Raw genomic sequence first — 20,014 nt, forward strand, 5'->3', positions numbered from 1 at the left:
GACACACAGACAGAGTTCCTGGCTTCTGACTTCAGCCCGGCCCAGCCTCAGCTACTGGCAGCCATTTGTGCAGTGAACCTGCAGGTGGAAGACTGATCTCTGCCTTTCAAATAAACAAATATTAAAAATGGAGGGCAGCACAGTGGTGTAGAAGGCTAAGCCACCGCCTGCAGGGCCGGCATCCCCATATGGGCGCTGGTTCAAGTCCCAGCTGCTCCACTTCTGATCCAGCTCTCTGCTATGGCCTGGGAAAGCAGAAGAAGATGGCCCAAGTCCTTGGGCACCTGCACCTGCGTGGGAGACCTGGAAGAAGCTCCCGGCTCCTGGCTTCAGAACGGCCCAGCTCCGGCCATTGCGGCCACTGGTCAGCGGCTGGACCCCGTGCTGCAGAGGAAACACGAACGGCTCCCAAGCTCCCTTGAGGCCCACCTTCAAGTCCCACCCTGTGGGGCCCCAAAAGGACAAAACTTGTCGTGGGGGGGGGCATGGGGGCGGGGGGACGCGCACTCGTCTGAGCTCACTTCTGGCGAGAACCCCTCCGTCCCCGCCCCGGGACCCGTGGGAAAGAATTTACGTCAGAACACAAAGTTGCCGTGGGGGGAGAGGGGCCGTATCACTTGGAAGAGGCATTTGGGACCCCCAAAGCGCGGCCAGACAGACGAAAGCGCAGGATGGAAGCGGGTGGCCGACCCGAGCTGTCCAGTGGGCCGGGCAGAGGGCGGGACGCATCTCTGTGACGTCACGAGGCCGCGCCCCTCGGGGAGGGCGCTGCGCATGCGCCAGAACGGTTGCCTCGCTCCCGGAAGTGAAGGGTCTGCTCAGAGCGCCGCTGGGTCTGTGTGCCCGGAGGCAGCAGCGCTCGCGGAGCTCGCCTGCCGGCCCCCGACCGCCATGTCGGCCTTCGACACCAACCCCTTCGCGGACCCAGTGGACGTAAATCCCTTCCAGGTAGAGCCCCCGACTCCGACTCACAAATCTCTAGAGGGCCAAGGGCCTCCGCCCGGGCCTCTTTCACCGCAGCCCGGAGACGTGGCGTAGGAGGGACGGGCCACCTGCCCAATGGGAGAGCGGGCTCTGAGCGCTGGCCTATCGTAGCGTCTGGAGGGCGGGAGTAGCAGCAGGTGGCACTGAGGAGGGGGCGGGGCGCTCTAGGCTGAGAAGGCGGGATCTTTGCAGTCTCGGGGGGATGTAGCCCCTCTAACTGGGCATTGCTGGGGAAGAGGCCTGGAGCGGGCCTAGGCGGACCCTTGGGGAGATGCCCTAGCGTCAGGGAGAGAAGCCAGGTGTGGCTATCACGTTCCCACCGTCTTGGGAGGACACCTGTCATGAGCCACTTTTGGAGACAGAGTGACAGCACCCTAGCGAGGGATGGGAGATACGGGGAAAGCCCAGGACATCCCCGGCTGCCGGTCACCAGCAGCCAAAGTAGCGTATAGAGAACAGGAGAGCGCCTGAGGTTACCAGGGGAAGGGGTGGGGGACTGGTCCAAGCTGCAAAATGGCCTTGGGTCTTAGAATCCCACGCCGTGGCCGTGGGTCTGGTTTCAAGCGGGTTTTGACTAGATAAGAGAGCTGAGGGAGGGAGGGAGGAGGTGAATTCCTGTAAGCACAGGGACGCTGGCCTGGTGGACCTGTGTGTGATGGCGGGGCAGCTGAGACGCGGTGACTCCGGGCTAGCCTGACCTTTGAACAGTCAAGGAGGAAGCAGCCTTCCTCCTAAAAGCCAAAACTCCCCTGCCTTGGCGCAGCGGGCAGAAGGGTGTTTGTTTTCCCCTGTTGGTGAAGAGCTGGCAGTCCTGTGAGGCCCAGAGCTCTGTGCGTGGGCAAGCCCCGTTCTGGGGAAGTGCGCCCGTGCTGGCTGGTGGGTGGGCCCTGCCCGGGGTCGCCGGGCGCATCCTGGGCAGCTCCCGCGCTCCCTGCCGGTGTCGGGCAAGCGCTCGGAGAGGCCCTGTGACTGGCAGTGAGCTTTCCCACCTGAGGCCCTCCCAGGGTCAGCGCCGAGGCGGAGGGGACGTGGAGTCAGGAGCCTGGAAATTGTGTGCTGCTTGCTGGGTGTCCAGGTGACTTGGCCAGCAGGAGCCCTCAGGGCGGATTTCGGTAGCTTGTTCCTTTAGCATCGGGCAGTGCTGAGCCTCCTCCTGGTAGCTTGATGCTTCCTGACTTCCTGATGGAGCCTTCCCAAGGCCTCGCCCGTCCCTGGTGCAGGCACACAGCCGCCTCTCTGTTACGAATGAGCGCGTGCATTTTCCTCTTACTTACAGAGCTGTTGTGTGGTGCTGGAGTTGGTGTGCAGCCCCCCGCCCCCGTCTGGCCCGTGTGCAGAAGTGGGGCAGGTGCCCTTGCCGACAGGAGAGCGATCAGCTGTCCAGAGAGCTTTCTTGGGTGCAGGCAGTGGGCGAGGCAGCGTGTATTAATAGCTCCCTGAAGGTCGCAGACCACATCTCCCGCCCAGCAATGATTGTGCAGGCTGTGGTGGAAGTAACTTCTGCATTCAGGCCAGACGGTCTGTCCATCAGACAACCCCAGGATATGCAGGACAGGAAGCAGCTGTGGTCCCGGAAACCGGCTGCATCTGGTGGGGAATGCGGAGCTGCCGGGCCCCTCCTCCCCCCTCCCCCTCCCCCTCCTCCCCCCTCCCCCTCCCCCTCCCCCTCCCCCTCCCCCTCCCCCTCCCCCTCCTCTGGTCGCGGGGTCTTTCCCCCTGCAGAGAAGCAGCTTTAGGTGTGCGCCCTCCCCAGCCCTTTCCCTTTAGAGGGAGGGGCCTGCTTCCCAGGCTGGGTGTGAGCCCAGCTTCATGTACTCAGGGTGTTGGCGCCGAACTCAGGAGAGCAGCTGGGGAAGTGGCAGACTTGAACTTGCGCACCTCGTCGGCTTCCGTCACCCACGTTAGGGTTGATGATCAGGGTGTGCCGAGGGCTCAGAGCCCGTGGTTGACTGCTGGAGCCGGGACCGTTCTCAGAAATCTACTCCCAACCCCTCCAGTGTAGAGGCGAGGAGACCCAACCCGAGTGGCCATGGGGCAGGCCAGAGTCACCTGACCAGCAGCCTGAAGGGCCCGGACCTGGGTCGCGTTTCCAGGGCAGTGCTGCTCTACTTATCTGTTTGTATTTTATTTATGTAAGAGGCAGAGTGAGCAAGAGGGAGTTCACACCCACCGGGTCACTCCCAAAGGCCCGCAACAGCCAGGGCCGGGCCAAGCCAAAGCCAGGAGCCAGGAGCTCCATCCAGGGTCTCTCACTGCAGTTACGTGAGCCATCGTCTGCCTCCCAGAGTCTGCATTAAACAGGGAGTGGAGTCAGGAGCAGGAGCCAGGCAGGGACCCAGGCAGTCTGCTGAGGGGTGTGGCGTCTCAGCTGCTGGGCGGAGACTCTGCTGCTGGACAGCCTTGGGGTTGCTTCTCTGTGGAGAGGAGAGAATGTAGCAGCGTCGCCCTGGCTGCCGTCGCCATTCTGAAGTCAGAGTGCTGGCAGTGGCGAAGGTACAGACTGGTCCTAGCTGCTTCTTCCCAGTGAGAGGAAGGGCTCGTGCCAGTCTGCTTTTCGAGACAGGGCCTTGCAGCCGCGTGTGTCCTGCCGTCGGTCACGCCAGTCCTGAGCGCGCCCAGCGTTCTGTGGGCCCTGTGCCACGTCCCTGCACGAGCCTCGGGCTGGTTAAAGGCTTTGAACAGTGCCCCAGCAAAAGCGTTCGCTCGGCTTTCTCTGACCCAGCATTTCTGAGTCACCCAACCATGGAGCCCCATTTCTCTCACCCTGGTAACGTTGTGGGACCGTCCAGTGGGTCGACTTCCTCACCCCTGTGCTTCCTCAAGCCCCTGCTCGCCTACCCCAACCCCGCAGTGTGGACATGGGCTTTTACCACCTCCTCCTTGCATGCCATTCTGGTTGGGGTTTTTAGAAACCTTCCTGTGCAGTAAGAGCTGTGAGTGGGACGTCGGGTCCCCAGGGAGCAGCAACTCCTAGAAGGAAGCAGGAAGCCGCACTCCAAGCGTTGGCCATTTCACAACCTCCCGGCACACCCTGATTCCTGTTTGTTAGGGTGCGTCTGCCCTGTGCCTGCTGGGTACCCCACTAAGCCTCCTCAGGCAGGGAGGAGGCAGAAAGCTAAGGGAAGTGCTGTCCGGTTCATTTTTCGGCAGTCTGCTGAGGTCAGACCTCCCTGGCGGAAGCCAGCGCTGTTTTCCCCGTGGCACTGCTGCCGGTCACGCGGCCCGACAGCTTTGAACGCCAGGAGCCGGCTGGGCCAGGTGCTGGTGCGCAGCGAGGATTCAGTGCCCGCTGTTGTCCGCTCCCACCCGATCGCGCCGCCACCTTGCACTGGAAAGATAACCTCAGTGCTGTGGCTGCTGCCCAGGGACTGGGAACGTTTCTGTCCTGTGGGAGGAGAAACGTGATTTGGGTGTGAACAGAGTTACACAAAGTTCCCCGCACACACACTGAAGACTGGGCTGCAGCCTAGCCCCACTGCCGCGTTGGACTTGTCAGAACCAGCGGAGACAGGGGCAGTGCACCTCGGCGTCTGCAGACGGCAAGGCTCTCACAGCTCAACCCCGACCCCAGGCACGGCCGGGACGGGGCTGCTCCTGCCGCGATGGCTGGCACTGGAGCGTGGCCAGACACGGGTGAACTTCGAGCCTACACTTGTTTTCTTTGGAGGTGCTGGGCATGGGACGGTCCTGTGTTCAGGGAATGGTGATATCCAACCGGGACAGACAGGAGGCACCTGGGACTCGCTCGGAGAAAAGCACCGTGCACGCTGGCAGGGTGTGGCTCACGCATCAGGTGTCCCTGGAGACGCTCACACGTGCGTGCACTTCGCTGAGGCCCGCTGTGCGCAGGCCTGTGCAGGAGAGCGAGGCAGACGAGCAGAGCACACGGTCAGTGCCTGCCAGGGCACTGGCACGGACGCTGACAGCACAGCCCGGGTGGGGATCGCGGGAGGGCGGGCAGCGCCCTGGGCAGAGAGGGCCTGGCAGACAGGGAGACAGGGTGTCTCCTGTGGAGCAACCAGCGCCGCTCCCGCGTGCTGTGACCCCGCAGCCCGGGCACCCGCTCACTCCCAGGTTCTGAGGTCTCCTGGGGAGCTGTGAGCCCGGGGTGCGGCTTGTTTGGCCAGTCTCTCTTACAGTTGTCCCTGCCTTGGTAGTGCTCGCCCACCTCGGCCCGCCTTCCCCATCTCCTGCATCTGGGAGGACCCGGCGTTCTGTCCTCGCGCCGTCCTCTCCTGCACCCCTGGCCTCACAGCAGCCCTCCAGTCCTGGGTGTCAGTATCCCCGGCTCCCAGCCGGGCCTTGCCAGGCATCCCTGGAGCCCGTGTTCCCCTTCATTCCTGAAGAACCCGCTCGTCCTCTCCCAGGGTCTCTGCCTTGGTTGGTGCTGGTCTGCCCCTTCCCTTCCTTTCCCTTCCCTGTGCAGCCCTGCCCTACGTCGTCCGCTGACCAGCACAGAGCTCCGAGGCCTCTGGAGTCCCTCCCCTCTTGTCCATCCCCTGTCACTCAGGTCATCCCATCCTCTGCCATCCTCTTCTCCCACCCCCTGCCACGCGCCTCACCCACTGGCAGATCCCCAGTCCTCACTGCCTTAGGGTCAAGTCCAAGTTCCTTCGGTGCCTGCCCTGCCCTCTTCCCACCAGTTCCCTGGCACTCCTGGGCCCCTCCGCTCCCTGGGCATACGCACAGGCAAGTTCTTTGTGAAGATTCCGTGCCTTTGTGCCTGTGGCTCCTGCCTCCCTGTTTCTAGAACTGTGTTTTGGTATTTATATACAACAGAGCCTTTGCTGTATTGCCGCACTGTCTTCATAGCCATGACTTTTTTTTTTTTTTAATTTATGAGACAGAGAGAGAGGGGTGATGGTTCACCCACAGATGCCCACAATGTCCAGGCCTGGTCCAGGACAAAGCCAGAAGCCCAAAGGAGGCCGGGTGGAGCAGGATGGGAAAGCAAGGAGCAGGTGCAGAGGCTCAGGCAGGTTAGGACTGTGAGATGTGGGAAGAAAGCCCAGGCCTGGCAAGCCTGGGTCTTGTCTTTTTTTTTTAAAGTTATTTATTTTGTTTGAAAGAGCTACAGAGAGATTAGGAGAGACAGAGACAGAGAGAGAGAGAGAGAGAGAGAGGTCTTCCATCTGTTGGTTCACTCCACAAATGGCCACAACAGCTGGAGCTGGGCCAGACTGAAGCCAGGAGCCGGGAACTTCTTCCAGGTCTCCCACACGGGTGCAGGGGCCCAAGGACTTGGACCATCTTCCACTGCTTTCCCAGGTGCATTAGCAGGGAGCTGGATTGGAAGTGGAGCAACGGAGACTCAAACTGTTGCCCATTTATGTATATGCTGATATATGTATGCATTATATATATTTATATGTATTTTAAGATTGATTTATTCTATGTGGAAGACAGACAGAGCTACAGAGATGGCCCCCTGCCAGGCTGTTCCCTCCCACGGAGGCGCTCGCTGTCCTGGAGCGTGGTGGGCCTGCTGCCTCCTTGCTTTCCCTCTGCGGTCCCCTTCCCCCGTCGTCAGGCTGCCCCTGCTCTGGGCCCTGGCCCCCCTGGGAGTGTGTCCACTTGTCTCAGCCGCCATGCCGTGGTCTCCAGAGGCCGAGGGCTGTTCCTCACACCTCTGCCTTCCGAGTAGGAAGAACTGAGCAGACTTCAGTCGAGGGCCTCAGCCGGCCAGGGCGGCACGGAGCGGGTTTCAGGTTACTTCTGCCTTGCAGGTGAAACGTGGCCTTGACTCTGACCCACTTCAGAGGCAGTGCCCAGTGAGTGGAAAGCAGCCCAGTGCCCTTGACTGTGTGTGTGCCTCGGCGTGGAGCTGGCACTCCTCCAGCAGTCAGCCGTGTTGACAGTGTTCTAGGAAGGGGTCCTTGTCAGTCACCCCCTGGGGCGGGCTGCTGTGTGTCAGGCTTTGGGGTGCTTCCCCTCCCGAGCTTACCATCCTTTGTCCCTGGAGACAGACAGGCCTAGGGCCTTTCGGCTCAGCCACTGCCCTGGGGGCTGACACAAGCAGCTTTGCTTGCCAAGCCGCTGGACAGCTGCCCCACCCCACCCCCACCCCACCCGTGCCCCAGACGCACCGGGCCTAGTCCCACCTCTGCTCAGGCCGCTGGACAGCTGCCCCCCTGCCCCCCGCCCCGTGCCCCAGACGCACCGGGCCTAGTCCCACCTCTGCTCAGGCCGCTGGACAGCTGCCCCCCCCAGCCCCCCAACCCCCGTGCCCCAGACACACTGGGCCTAGTCCCACCTCTGCTCAGGCTGCTGGACAGCTGCTCCTCCCCTGTGCCGCAGACACACTGGGCCTAGTCCCACCTCTGCTCAGGCCGCTGGACAGCTGCCCCCCTCCCCGTGCCCCAGACACACTGGGCCTAGTCCCCACCTCTGCTCAGGCCGCTGGACAGCTGCCCCTCCCCCGTGCCCCAGACACACTGGGCCTAGTCCCCACCTCTGCTCAGGCTGCTGGACAGCTGCCCCTCCCCCGTGCCCCAGGCACACCGGGCACCTCTTCCAACCCCTTCCTGCTAACGCACATCCTGGGAGGCAGGGGTGAGGCCCCGGGTGGTTGAGTTCCTGGCACCCATATGCGAGATCCAGGTGGAATTTCTGCTTCTGGCTTTGGCCTGGCCCAGCCCCAGCTATTGCAGGCATTTGGGGATTGAACCAACAAACACCCTCCTCTCTCTCTCTCTCAGCCCCCCTCCCTGCCAGTCTACCTTTAGAATAAATAAATAAATAAATCTTAAAAAGTAACTAGTACCAGGGGCTGGCGCCATGGCGCCATGGCACACTAGGTTAATCCTCTGCCTGTGGCGCCGGCATTCCATGTGGGCGCCGGTTCTGTCCCGGTTGCTTCTCTTCCAGTCCAGCTCTCTGCTGTGGCCCAGGAAGGCAGTGGAGGATGGCCCAGGTGCTTGGGCCCTGCACCCGCGTGGGAGACCAGGAGGAGGCACCCGGCTCCTGGCTTCAGATTGTCGCAGCTCCGCCATGGCAGCCATTTGGGGAGTGACCAATGGAAGGAAGACCTTTCTCTCTCTCTCACTGTCTAACTACCTGTCAAATAAATTTTTCAAAAAAAGTAACTAGTACCATCTGGGTGCAGGGTGGAGCAGTTGGGTAGATGTGGACAGTGGGTCTTTAGGGCAGTGGGCAGAAATCTCCAGAGGTCTGAGGGTCAGAGAGAGCGGTGGGCCCTCGTCTTTGGATGACTCCACACGGGCCAGTTCTGTACGGTTGCCAGGTGAGTCGGTGTCGAGTCCCCACCTCCGTTCCTCCACCTCCCTCCCTCTCTGGCCAGGCCTCAGCGTCTCTTGAGCTGCCACAGCTTTGAGACAGAGCCCAGGTCTGGTGAGAGGTGACGTGGCCGACACCTTGGCGTTTGCAGCTCCTCTGCCCAGGCAGGGTGCCTCCGGGCCCCTGGGCTGTCCTGCGGGAGCGCCCTTTTCTCCGTGCCCTGGCATTTGGGCGGTGCTCCTGGGAAAGTGAGGCCCTGCTGCGAGCACTGTTGACCAAGGTGGGCTCTGCCTCAGGCCTTCACCAAGCACGGGGTGGGTGGGGTGCAGTAGGAGATGCAGATGTTCACTGTGAGTCCGGGCCAACGCCCACGGCACCCCCAGGGCCCCTCGGGCTGCTGGGGTGAAGGGAATGGTGCCTTCGTGGTGCTGAGCGTGCGTGCCTTGGCCAGGTGTGCGTGCCAGCACCTGAAACTGGCACCAGAGCCGGCCTCTCGTCCCTGGTCCTGTGTGCTCGGACTCGAGTAACCATCCCTTGGGAGGTGACTCTGAGCTGCTTGTCTTTGGCTCACCTCTCAGGTGTGGCCAGCACACACATCAGAAAGGGGAACAGTTTCTGAGCCCCGGATCCTGCAAGAGACCAGGGCCTCTGCAAAACCACAGCCACCCAGGCGTGAAGTACTGCAGGCCGGTTCTCCAGCATCGCGTGTCTCCCAAACCTCCCTTCTCACTCTGTGCAAGTTGCAAGAGCCACCTGGGCAGACAGCCATCGTGTTTGGAGCAGAGGAGGGTGGGATGGGGACTGCGGAGGGAGGGCTGGCCAGACCCAGAGAGCGAGTTCAGGCAGTGTGCCAGGGACAGTGGGACGCAGCCTCGCCCTCTAGGAGACAGAGGTGTGTGGAAAAGCTGGAGGAGCCGCCAGGCAGCTCGGCAGACCCGCCAGGCCGTCTCAGCGTCGGCCGTCAGCCTGTGATGAAGGGCTGGGTCTAGAGAGGCTCCGTGGAGGAGGCGAGACTGGGCCTGAAGATGGAGGGTGGGAGGAGGTGGGGGAGGAGGGGTGTGTGGTGTGTGTCTGTGTCCCTGTGTGTGCCGACACTGACCCTGGAGGGGAGACGGGGTGTCTGTGTGTGTGGTGTGTGTCTGTGTGGGTGTGTGTCTGTGTCCCTGTGTGTGCCGACACTGACCCTGGAGGGGAGACGGGGTGTCTGTGTGTGTGTGTGTGTGTGTGTGGTGTGTGTCTGTGTGGGTGTGTGTCTGTGTCCCTGTGTGTGCCGACACTGACCCTGGAGGGGAGACGGGGTGTGTGTGTGTGTGTGTGGTGTGTGTCTCTGTGTGTGTGGTGTGTATCTGTGTGTGTCTGTGTGTGTGGTGTGTGTCTGTGTCCCTGTGTGTGCCGACACTGACCCTGGAGGGGAGACGGGGTGTCTGTGTGTGTGTGTGTGTGTGTGTGGTGTGTGTCTGTGTGTGGTGTGTGTCTGTGTCCCTGTGTGTGCCGACACTGACCCTGGAGGGGAGACGGGGTGTCTGTGTGTCTCTGTGTGTGTGTGTGTGGTGTGTCTGTGTGGGTGTGTGTCTGTGTCCATGTGTGTGCTGACACTGACCCTGGAGGGGAGACGGGGTGTCTGTGTGTCTCTGTGTGTGTGTGTGGTGTGTGTCTGTGTGGGTGTGTGTCTGTGTGTGTGTGTGTGTGTGTGCGGTGTGTGTGTCTGTGTGCCTGTGTGTGTGTGGTGTGTGTCTGTGTGTGTGGTGTGTGTCTGTGTGTGTGGTGTGTGTCTGTGTCCGTGTGCCGACACTGACCCTGGAGGGGAGACAGGTGTCTGTGTGTCTCTGTGTGTGTGTGGTGTGTGTCTGTGTCCGTGTGTGTGCCGACACTGACCCCGGAGGGGAGACAGGTGTCTGTGTGTGTCTCTGTGTGTGTCTGTGTCTCTGTGTCTGGACCTGGTGGCCCTCGGCCCTCTCAGGTGTCCCTCAGGCTGGGTGTGGCTATAGCTGCACCTGTGCCCTCACCTGTTGTGTAGTAGGGGAGGGTGTGGGTGTGTGTGTCGGGGGGGGGGTGTCCTGCTGGGTGGGGGTCAGGTGAGGACAGACCCACCCAGAGCAGCAGGGGGCCCATTGGGCTAAGAGATGGCAAGAGCCTTGGGCAGAGGTCAGATGGGAAAACTTGGATAAGGCTGTATTCTGAGGACATTTTTGTAGTTTTTGAAGAGAATCCAAAAACAACAATCAAAAACGTTTTCCTGTCCCTGCTCCCAGCAAGCATGTCTGATTTAATCAAGTCCGCGCTAGCAGCGTGTTGTGTTCTAGAACCTTCACCAGCCTTTACACAGAACAGGAATGGGTGCTTTCAGTGGACCAGTGAATCACACAGCAGCAGAAGGCTGAGAGTGGAGTCGGGCTCTGCCCTCCTGGAGCCAGCACCGCGACCACTGTGAACCTGGCGGGTGGCGGGGCCTCTCCAGGAAGGGAGAGAGAGGCAGAGGCCGCACCTGAGCCGGGGGTCCCCAGTGCCTCCCCTCTCTCCGTGACTAACGCTTCTCTTTCCCCTCCCAGGACCCCTCCGTGACCCAGCTGACCAATGCCACACAGGGTGGCCTGGCTGAATTCAACCCCTTCTCCGAGGTTGGTGCCCACCTTCTGTGCTTCTCCAGCTGGTGCTGGGGTCCCCAGGGTGCGGAGCCTGCAGAGCCCCGGGCAGCGAGTTCTCCTGTGCACTCAGGGTGGTCCCCAAAGGTTCTCCCTCGGGATCTGGGACCGGAGGCCCCTGCCGAAGTCAGGCCTGTGCCCGAGAGCTCCGGCTCCCGTGAGGCCAGGGATGTCACCTGAACCCGGGGCTCCTGGCCAGGGAGCTGTAGAGGGAGCACCCCTTCCCCGCATGCAGGGACCAGTCGCGTGCCATGGGTTTGCCACTCTCTTCCCTCCTTTGGATCCATCCCACGCAGACAAATGCGGCGACAACGGTTCCTGTCGCGCCGCTTCCTGGGCCCTCGCAGCCAGCGGTTCTCCAGCCCTCGGTGGAACCAACCCAGCCAACGCCCCAGGTATGGTGGGCAGGGGGTCCCGGGGCTCCTGTGCAGGAGGGAATCTCCTGGGGCCCAGCAGAGCCCTCTTGCCTCTCCCTCCCAGGCCCTCTTGCTGTCACATTTGGAACTGTTGCTTGCGAGGGAGGAGCTGCCCTCCCCTCTGATGTCCTCAGCCCTCCCCACCCCCTACCAGCGCCAGGCGCGGCTCTTGGTAAACTCAGAGCGTCTGGCCTGCGGGGTGCTCCGGGCCTGCCCGGGTCTCCTGCCCAGGGCCAAGAGTCTCCCTCCCCTTGACTTCATTTATCCCTCCTGCCTTCCTGTCTCCCTGGGTCCCCACACAAATACGGGGACTCCTGTGTGCTCTGCGCCCAACACTCTGCCCTGATGCCTGTGCCCTGCCCCACACTGCTCGCTGGCCTGCGAGCGCGGCCCACGGTGGAGGGTGTGATGCGGCTCCGGCTTAGACAGGCGGCAGGTTCCTGCCTGCACGGCTCCTGGTGGTGGGCCAGCTCTCAGGGCAGATGCTGCTGGCAGGAGATAGCGCGCTCAGGGACAGCTGCATGCGGAAGCTGCCGCGGGTAGGCCGAGTCTAGGTGAGCAGGAGGGCCCTAGAACTCTGGCTTGATGTCTGCTCTGGCCCGAGCAGTGACAGTGGCAGGCAGGGGCAGGTGCTGGGTGGGGCCCTTGAGCCCCTCACTCGGAGGAGAGAAAGCCTGGATAGGGCGTGCCGTGAAAGCCAGGCGGCGCAGGGCCGGTCCCGGCTGGGGTGACCGGCTGAGGTCTGGCAGACCTGGGCAGCTCCTGGGGGGTAGGGGCGGGTTGCCCCCTTGCTCCCGACCCTGAGGCGCGGTGCACAGGGTCGGCCACTTCGCATGCCCTCCGGGCTCTGGCCTCTCTGGGTCTCTGGCTGTGAGTTACTCACTTGTGAGTTCGTTTCCTCTTTGCTCGGACCCCCGGAGGTCACTGTGACTGGATTCTGCCTGGACTCCAGTGTGGGGAGCAGGGGATCCATGGGGGATAGGCCCCTCCCTCAGGCTTAAGGCTGAGGGGAGAGGGACGCCCTGGGGATGGCTGAGGGGCTGAGATCCTGTGGGAACAGCAGGGCCTGGTCCGCTGGCCTCTGTGGGACTGCCGGGCGCCCCTGCCTGCCCGCCTGGGCTGACCCTGCTCCTGTGTCTCCTGTGTCCGGTCACCTCCCCCCGCCCATCCCGTCCTTTCCAGGCCGTGGCTTCTGCAGCCCAGGCAGGCCTGCTCCGGCAGCAGGAGGAACTGGACAGGAAGGCTGCCGAGCTGGACCGCAAGGAGCGAGAGCTGCAGAACACGGTGGCCAACCTGCACGGTAAGGGGGCTGCTGCCCCTGGCCACCCTGCCTGGCACAGGACGGGGGTCTGAGCCGCCGCCTTCCCGGGGCAGCCTTGGGGCACTGCAGGCTCCTGGGCAGCTCAGAGGCGAGGAGCGTGGTCGGCTGGAAGGTGGAGCCTGGTGGGCGTAGGTGGTTCCCGCACCCCCCAGCTCTGAATCCTTGTCTTCTGGGATAGCGTGGGGTCTCTGGTTGACCCTAGCCCCTTGCTCGTGAGTAGGGCCTGGTTGTCGTGCCAGGGGCTGGTGGTTAGTGGAGTAATCCCCGAGGCGGGCAGGCTCTGTGCGTCCCAGTATTTAGAGCCCATGGCCTTGGAGTGAGCGCTCTCCCAGCCCACCCAATGCTCTGAGAAGACCAAGGCGGCACGGGGGCGGGGTACTGTCTGCCTTGGGCCGGCCGGGTACACCTTGCGGCTGCTGCTGAGGCTGGGCCCTCACCCGCCCTTCCTTGTTCTGTCCGCACAGTGAGAGAGAACAACTGGCCGCCCCTGCCTTCCTGGTGCCCGGTCAGGCCGTGCTTCTATCAGGACTTCTCCACAGAGATCCCTGCCGACTACCAGCGGATATGCAGGATGCTCTACTACCTCTGGATGTGTGAGTGTCGAGCCGGTGGCTCCCCTCCTCGCAGCGGGCACTGCCTCCTGCCCACGGGTGCCCCTGTCTGGGACCCTCCTCGACAGGGGCGGGCAGGGTGAGACAGCTGAGACTGGTGCCTGCGGAGCTCATGGCCCTGAAGGCCCCCGTAGGTGACAACCTCCCATCGGTGAGCCCCGGCTCCAAGGGCCAAGGGAAGCACTCCCTGTGTGGTGCTCAGGGGGCCATGCAGGCCCTGGGAGGAGAGTTGCTAACACAGACTTCATTGCCCAGTGGTCAGCCTCCTGGGAAGGGGCTAGCACTGCCTGGGAGCAGACCCAGCCCTGTGCTGCCTCCACGCTGCCCACGGCCCAGCTGCTGGGGCCTCCTTCGGCCACTGGGGCCAAGTGTCTCTCCCACCCTTCCCAGTGCACTCGGTGACTCTGTTTCTGAACCTGCTCGCCTGCCTGGCCTGGTTCTCGGGCGACAGCTCCAAGGGCGTGGACTTCGGCCTCTCCATCCTGTGGTTCCTCATCTTCACCCCCTGTGCCTTCCTGTGCTGGTACCGACCCATCTATAAGGCCTTTAGGTGAGTGTGGCATGGGCCGTGCGTCCTGGGCCTCATCCGTCTTGGAGCAGCACAGACAGGGGTCAGCATCGCCCTCAGCTGTACCTGTGCTGTCTCTGGGTTCTTTTGTTTGGTTGGGTTTGTTTTTTAAAGATTTATTTATTGTTTGAAAGGCAGAGTTACAGAGAGAAAAGGAGAGACAGAGAGAGAGAGAGAGTTTCCATCCGCTAGTTCACTCCCCAAATGGCCACAATGGCCAGGGCTGGGCCAAGCTAAAGCCAGGGGCTTCATCCAGGTCTCGCGTGTGGGTGCAGGAGCCCAAGCACTTGAATCGTCTTCTGCTGCTTTCCCAGACGCATCAGCAGGGAGCTGAATCATAAGTGGAACAGCTGGGACTTGAACCAGTGCTCACATGGGATTCCAGCGTTGCAGGCGGCAGTTTAACCCCCCATGTCTTTGAACTAGGCACAGGAGACCAAAGGAGGGAGCAGGAACCTAACCCTGACCCTAACCCTGACTTAGTCTTGCTGCTCCCAGTCTGGCCAGGGCTGTGGTGTGTCAGTCACTGCAGGGAGGAGGGATCTCTTTATGGGGGACCAGGGGGAGCAGGTGCTCAGTGCTGTCTCCAGGCACAGTTACACTCCACAGGGCCTTGTGCATCCAACTCAGCACCAATACCTGGATTGTTGAGGTTGATTTCTTCTGAGAGGAAGAGCGTGGTAGGGGCAAGAGGCGCAGAGTCACCACACAGACCCCGGGAGTCGGGTGAAAGCAGGCCTGAGGTGAGCAGCCTGCAGACTCGTTTATTTCAGTTGCTACAGCAGCTTATATAGCCAAGGCAGCCAATCCAGTCAAGGGGCGGTCTATGCCCTAACCAATCACTGCCTGTTTCCAGGCAGTTTCTGTTGCCAGAGGCCATCTTGGCATGGCCTTCTCATTCCACCACATTTCCCCCTTTTCGTTTACTTTTGAGCAATGAGAGGCATGATTCTTGGCCATACCATTGTTGACCCCGTTTCCATGTGGTCTCCGTACGCGGCTGTGCCTGTCCCCCAGGGAATCTTACCCGTCATTGACTAATCAGCGCTCAAAACGAGAGACCACAAGAGTGCTTGCTCAGACAGGGGTAGGAATGAGGAACAATGGTAATCAGGAATGGCGTGACCGCACACAGGCTGTGGGCCGTTCGAGTGGCTGACCAGAGCTAGTGGGGTATAAAGTAGTAGCGATGTGGCTATGGGCAGTTTCTCAGGGTAGGATGATAGGGCAGGTGCGTCCGCTAACAAGGCGGACTCTCTGTCTTGTTCAGCTGGTTCTGGTTGGCTGTCAGTTGCAGGCCTGATGTTTCTGGCTGGTACCCAAATGGGCTGTCCCGCATTTTCTGGAAAGACACAAGCATATCCTTGGCCTTTGGTTAGCAGAGGGTGTGGTCCCTTCCATTCTCCTGTCAGGGGGTCTTTCCACCTAACCATAGGGGCTGGGGGCTGGGATGGAAAGGATCCCAGTGTTTATAAGCTGGGCTGAACCCTTGGGAATCAAAAGTAAGAAAATTGATAGTGAAAAGGACCTCAGTCAAAGCAAGCTGTGGGCCTGGGGGCATATGGAATGAGAATGCCGTGCCAGGATAGTCGCTGGCAACACTGGACGAGATACCAGGACCGCTAGCAGATGGACCTCCCTGTCCCCCAGGGGTTTGGAATTGTACCTTGGAGCTCTGCCATCAGGGCTGGGATCAGCAGGCAGGACCTGAGCCCTCGCTGTGTCTGGCTGCCGGGACCTGGAGAGGGAGGGGTCGGCCCTTGCCGAGTCTTGTCTACGCTCACTACCCCTCGTCTATCTTCTTCCCAAGTGGGCCTGCAGTTTGTTGTTGATCAACAGAGAGCGAGGGAGAGACAGAGATCTTCTGTCCTCTGGTTCATTCCCCAAATGACTGCAATGGCCAAGTCTAAGCCAGGCAGAAGCCAGGAGCCTGGAGCTCCATCAGGTCTCACAGGAGTGCAGGGGCCCAGGCACTTGAGCCGTCGTCTGCTGCCTTCCCAGGCCATAGCAGGAAGCTGGGTAGGAAGTGGTGCAAGTGGGGCTGGAACGGCACTCTGATACGAGATGACAGCGTTGTGAGCAGCAGCCCGACCATCTGCGCCACACTGCCGGCTCCGGCCCGACCCTCTTTATTGTTCAAGATTTATGCCCTTGCCTCGGATTTTCCTGCCTGTTACGAAATGCAAAGAAAACACTCCAGGATATGGAGCATTAGGCTCCAGGACACAGCTCTCTCAGCTCTTTGAGGAAGGCACGAGGCCCTGGGCCCTTGAATTGGAAGGCGTGCAAGGCAAACCCTTCCTGATGGTGGTGTACGTCCGTGTCCTTAGGGTCCCCGGGGGCCCCCTGCCCCGCCGGCCTTGGGAGGAGAGCTGTCACATCACATGGGGTGCTGAGGAACACGGCCCCAGCCCCCTGTGACTCCTGTCTCTCTCTCCACAGGTCCGACAACTCCTTCAGCTTCTTCGTCTTCTTCTTTGTATTTTTTTGTCAAATAGGGATCTACATCATCCAGTTGGTTGGCATCCCTGGCCTGGGGGACAGGTGAGACCTGGGGGACCCCAGAGGGACCTGGGCCTTGGACGTGGGGCTCAGCCCCTTTGGTCGGCACGGGGTTGCGGTGACCTGGGCTCGCAGGGCTGTGTCCTGCCTGGAGTTGCGCCTGACGGAGCCTGCACAGGCCCTCGGGCCTCCGTGCAGGGGCCGCCTCTTGCCGCCCCTTCAGAGCGTGTGGCTCCTCAGTCCTGGGCTGCAGCTCGTGTCAGACGGCGGCTGGCTGACGTGTCCACTTCTGCCCCGGTGCGCAGGGAACATTGCAGAAAGGTCAGGCGGGCCCCTGGCTGGGCGCCCGGGCCTGCAAGGGCCGCACTATTTTGGTGCTGGCCCTCCAGCGGAGCTGGCGACGTCCAGAGCGGTGAGGAGGGGCCTGGCCCCCGGCACCCTCCTCCTTCTCGCCCCGCTGTTGCTAATCCGGCCCCTTTTGATCACTGACCTGATTTCCCCACTCGGGAGCCAGGCAAGACCCTGATGGGGAGGATGCGATTATTCACTGCTGTGTGCACCCTGGCCCGGCAGCCAGGGGCTCCCGTTCCAGCCCCGCTTGGCTCTGCCTCACCGAGCTCCGTGGCCTCCTAACGTGTTTCTCAAGGCCGCCGGTGACTTCTCTCTGCTGCCTTTTCTGTTACTGTAAAATACACACAACGTCAGACTGACCGTTTAATTTGCCACAGAAACCCTTTAAAGATGTACAGCTCTGTGGCTCTCAGTGCATCTGCAGTGTTATGCGGTCACCACGCTGTCTGGTTCTGGAACATTCTTGTCACCCAGAAGGAAACTCCAAACCCATGAAGTACCCACTCCCCCAGGCCCCTGGCAGCCGGGAACCTGCCTTCGGGTCTGTGGCGTGGCTGGTCCCAGGGTGCACCATGTCGGGTGTGCGTGAGTGCCGCACCGCTTCTGTGGGTAGACTGCCTGCAGTCCCAGCTGAGGGACACGACTTGGGCTGTGTCCCTAGGAGCAGAATCCCTGGGTTCTGTGCGAGTTCCCAGCCGTTCCTCCCCCAGCAGCGTGTGGGGACTGTAGCTCGTCGTGTCCTCGCTGGTGCTTGTGATTTGCTGCTGCTTGTTCTTCCTTCTTTTAAACTGTAGCCGACTCAGAGACGGGTGTTTGCTTACGCTCTGGATCGGCATTTCCTGAGCGAATCACGATGCTGAGCATCTTCTGTGTGTTTGGCAGTTTGTGTGTCGTCTTTGGAGCATTGTCTGTCAAGTTCTTGCTGATTTGTTCTTTGTAGTTGAAAAATTCTTTATATATTTTGGATACTAGATCCTTACTAACTTATAAATTTCCTTTTTCTTTTACGCTTGATTTATTTGAAAGGCAGAGTTACAAAGAGAGAGAGAGACAGACAGAGATCTTCCATCCACTGGTTCAGTCCCCAAATGGCTGCAATGGCCAGGGCTCTTCCAGGTCAAAGCCAGGACCTCAGAACTCCACCCAGGTCTGCCCCGTGGGTGCAGAGGCCCAGCACTGGGCTGTCCTCCTCTGCTTTCCCAGGCGCACTAGCAGGGAGCTGGGTCGGAAGTGGAGCGGCCGGCACTCGTATGGGATTGCCGGCATCACAGGCAGTCTTTGTCCATTCTGCGTGTCGTTTTCTTCTGTTCTTTTCCCTTGATGCCGTCCTTGGCGCACAGATTCTAGTCCTGATGGCATCCGGTTTCTCTTTTTCTCTGGCCGCTCGTGTTTTTGGTGTCGTGAGTGACTGGTCACGGGCTTGAGTTCTGGCCCTGCCCGGTTCTGCCCAGGTGAGCTCTGCCGCCTCCCGCGGTGTTGCCACATCGAAGGCCATGAGGAGCCACCTCTGTGTCCTGCTGGGAGTTTCACAGTCGTGGGCCCCCGTCCTGCACACGGCTCCCCGGCTGTCCCAGCACCGCTGTTGAAGGGCCTGTTCTTGCCCCCTTGAACGCTGGGCGCCCTGTCCAAGAGCACTGGACCACAGGTGTGCCGGTTTAGCTCAGCTCTGCTCCGCTGATCTCCGTCTGTCCTGAGTGCCAGCCCCGCCCGCATTTTTTTGAGATCAGGGAGGGGACATGACAGGGTGGGGGCTGTGGGCGCTGGCTGGGAGGACAGGGGACCGGGCGGGGCGCCACCTGGCCACACGTCCCTCCTCAGCGCAGTTGAGGGCAGCACCACATCTCCCGTCACGGCTCTTGTGAATCCACGTCCGCGTGCCCACGGGGGACGGGCGGGGCAGTGTGGGCCCCTCCCGGGCCCACTCCCACGCTGCCCCCGGCTTCTCCCCCGTGCAGTGGTTGGATTGCAGCCCTGTCGACGCTGAAGCAAGAGTCGCTGGCTGTGTCCATCATCATGATGGTCGTGGCCGGCTTCTTCACGCTCTGCGCCGTGCTCTCTCTCTTCCTCCTGAAGCGGGTGAGTCGGGGGCCGGGCGGGCTGGCTCTGGTGGGCCCGGCGGGCGGGCGGGCGGGCTCTTCTCACGGCGTCTCTCCCCCAGGTGCACTCCCTGTACCGGCGGACAGGGGCCAGCTTCCAGCAGGCCCAGGAGGAGTTTTCCCAGGGCATCTTCAGCAACAGGACCCTGCGCGGCGCGGCCTCGTCCGCGGCCCGAGGCGCCTTCCAGGGCAATTAGTGCTGAGTGCCCTCTGCCCAGCCTCGCTGTCGCCTGCCTTCTGAGCTGCACTTTCCGTGGGTGCCTTACGCGGTGGTTACGGCCGGCACAGCCGGCGGGGGTCCAGCCGTGGCTCTGCCTCCTTCCGAGCGACTGGCTGACCCGTCCACCAGGGGAGGGGCGGGAGGGGCAGGGCCTTTTTTACACAAGACAAAAGAAAAAAAACACAACTGTCTGTCTCCTTGGCGGGGCCCCGGGCGGATCCCTGGACTCAGTGGGCTGAAGCTGTGCGCTCCCTGGCGCTCGGGGGGCACTGGCTGGCCTGGGCCCACCCACCTGGAGTCTTCTGCAGGGTCCGCCCTCCTGCCCGGGCTGGTGGGTGGATAGCTCTGTTCCGCAGGTCACGCGGAGTGACCATCTGGCTTCCAGAGCCGCTGACCTGGCTGCCCCAGGCCCCAGCACCCACTGCGTGGGGGCCCTCCCCGAGCCCTTCTCTCTCAAGACTTGGTGCCCGTGCAGAGGTGCTGGGAGGAGTCGGGGACTCTGACCCGCAGCGTCCTGCCCTGCCTCTGCTGTGGTTAGCCCGGCCCCGTTCCGTTCCCTTGACTTCTCGGTGCTGGGGCGCAGCTGCCCTTTGCCTTAGCCTCAGCGTCACCACCCCTGCCCTGCCCTGCCCTGCCCCAGGAGCTGCGTCCCCAGGCAGGACTGAGGGGCCCGCAGGGTCGAGCCTGGGTCACCTTCACTCGCCTGTGCCAGCACCGGTCCTCCCCAGGCCGCGGGCCTCGGCCCTGGACTGCCAGCCTGGCCGGCCTGCCTCCCCGCCTCGTCCTCCTGCCTGTGGGACCCGAGGCTGCCCTGAGGCTGTCCCGGGGCTGGGCCGTCTTGGCCGAGGCGCCCAGTGAGGGCGGCAGCCACCAGGGTTGTGTAAACTCTTCTGATATTCTCTCCTCCATGTACAAATGTATATGTCATGTCTCAATTTTTGTGCTTAAATAAAGATTTTCTGACAACACTGGTCTCGGTGTCTGGTGGACTTGGGGTGACCTGTGGGCTCGGGGCGGAGGCGCTCCCGGAACAGGTGCAGACAGGTCATCAGCTCCTCCCAGAGTGC

At 61.7% G+C, this 20,014-nt stretch overlaps 1 protein-coding gene across 1 annotated transcript; it reads left to right on the forward strand.

Moving 5' to 3' along the window:
* Positions 1-795: 795 nt before the first annotated feature.
* On the forward strand, positions 796-19,915 carry SCAMP2 (secretory carrier membrane protein 2). Its single transcript, XM_002722048.6, has 9 exons — positions 796-948; positions 10,770-10,838; positions 11,159-11,257; positions 12,461-12,578; positions 13,064-13,192; positions 13,601-13,760; positions 16,221-16,322; positions 18,587-18,707; positions 18,790-19,915. Exons 1-9 carry the CDS (start codon positions 892-894, stop codon positions 18,922-18,924), a joined length of 990 nt encoding a protein of 329 aa, XP_002722094.3. The 5' UTR covers positions 796-891; the 3' UTR covers positions 18,925-19,915.
* Positions 19,916-20,014: the final 99 nt, after the last annotated feature.

The sequence above is a fragment of the Oryctolagus cuniculus genome, chromosome 12, assembly GCF_051225735.1.
Source record: "Oryctolagus cuniculus isolate XC-2025 breed Fujian yellow rabbit chromosome 12, ASM5122573v1, whole genome shotgun sequence".
In the NCBI taxonomy this organism is placed as follows: Eukaryota; Metazoa; Chordata; class Mammalia; order Lagomorpha; family Leporidae; genus Oryctolagus; species Oryctolagus cuniculus.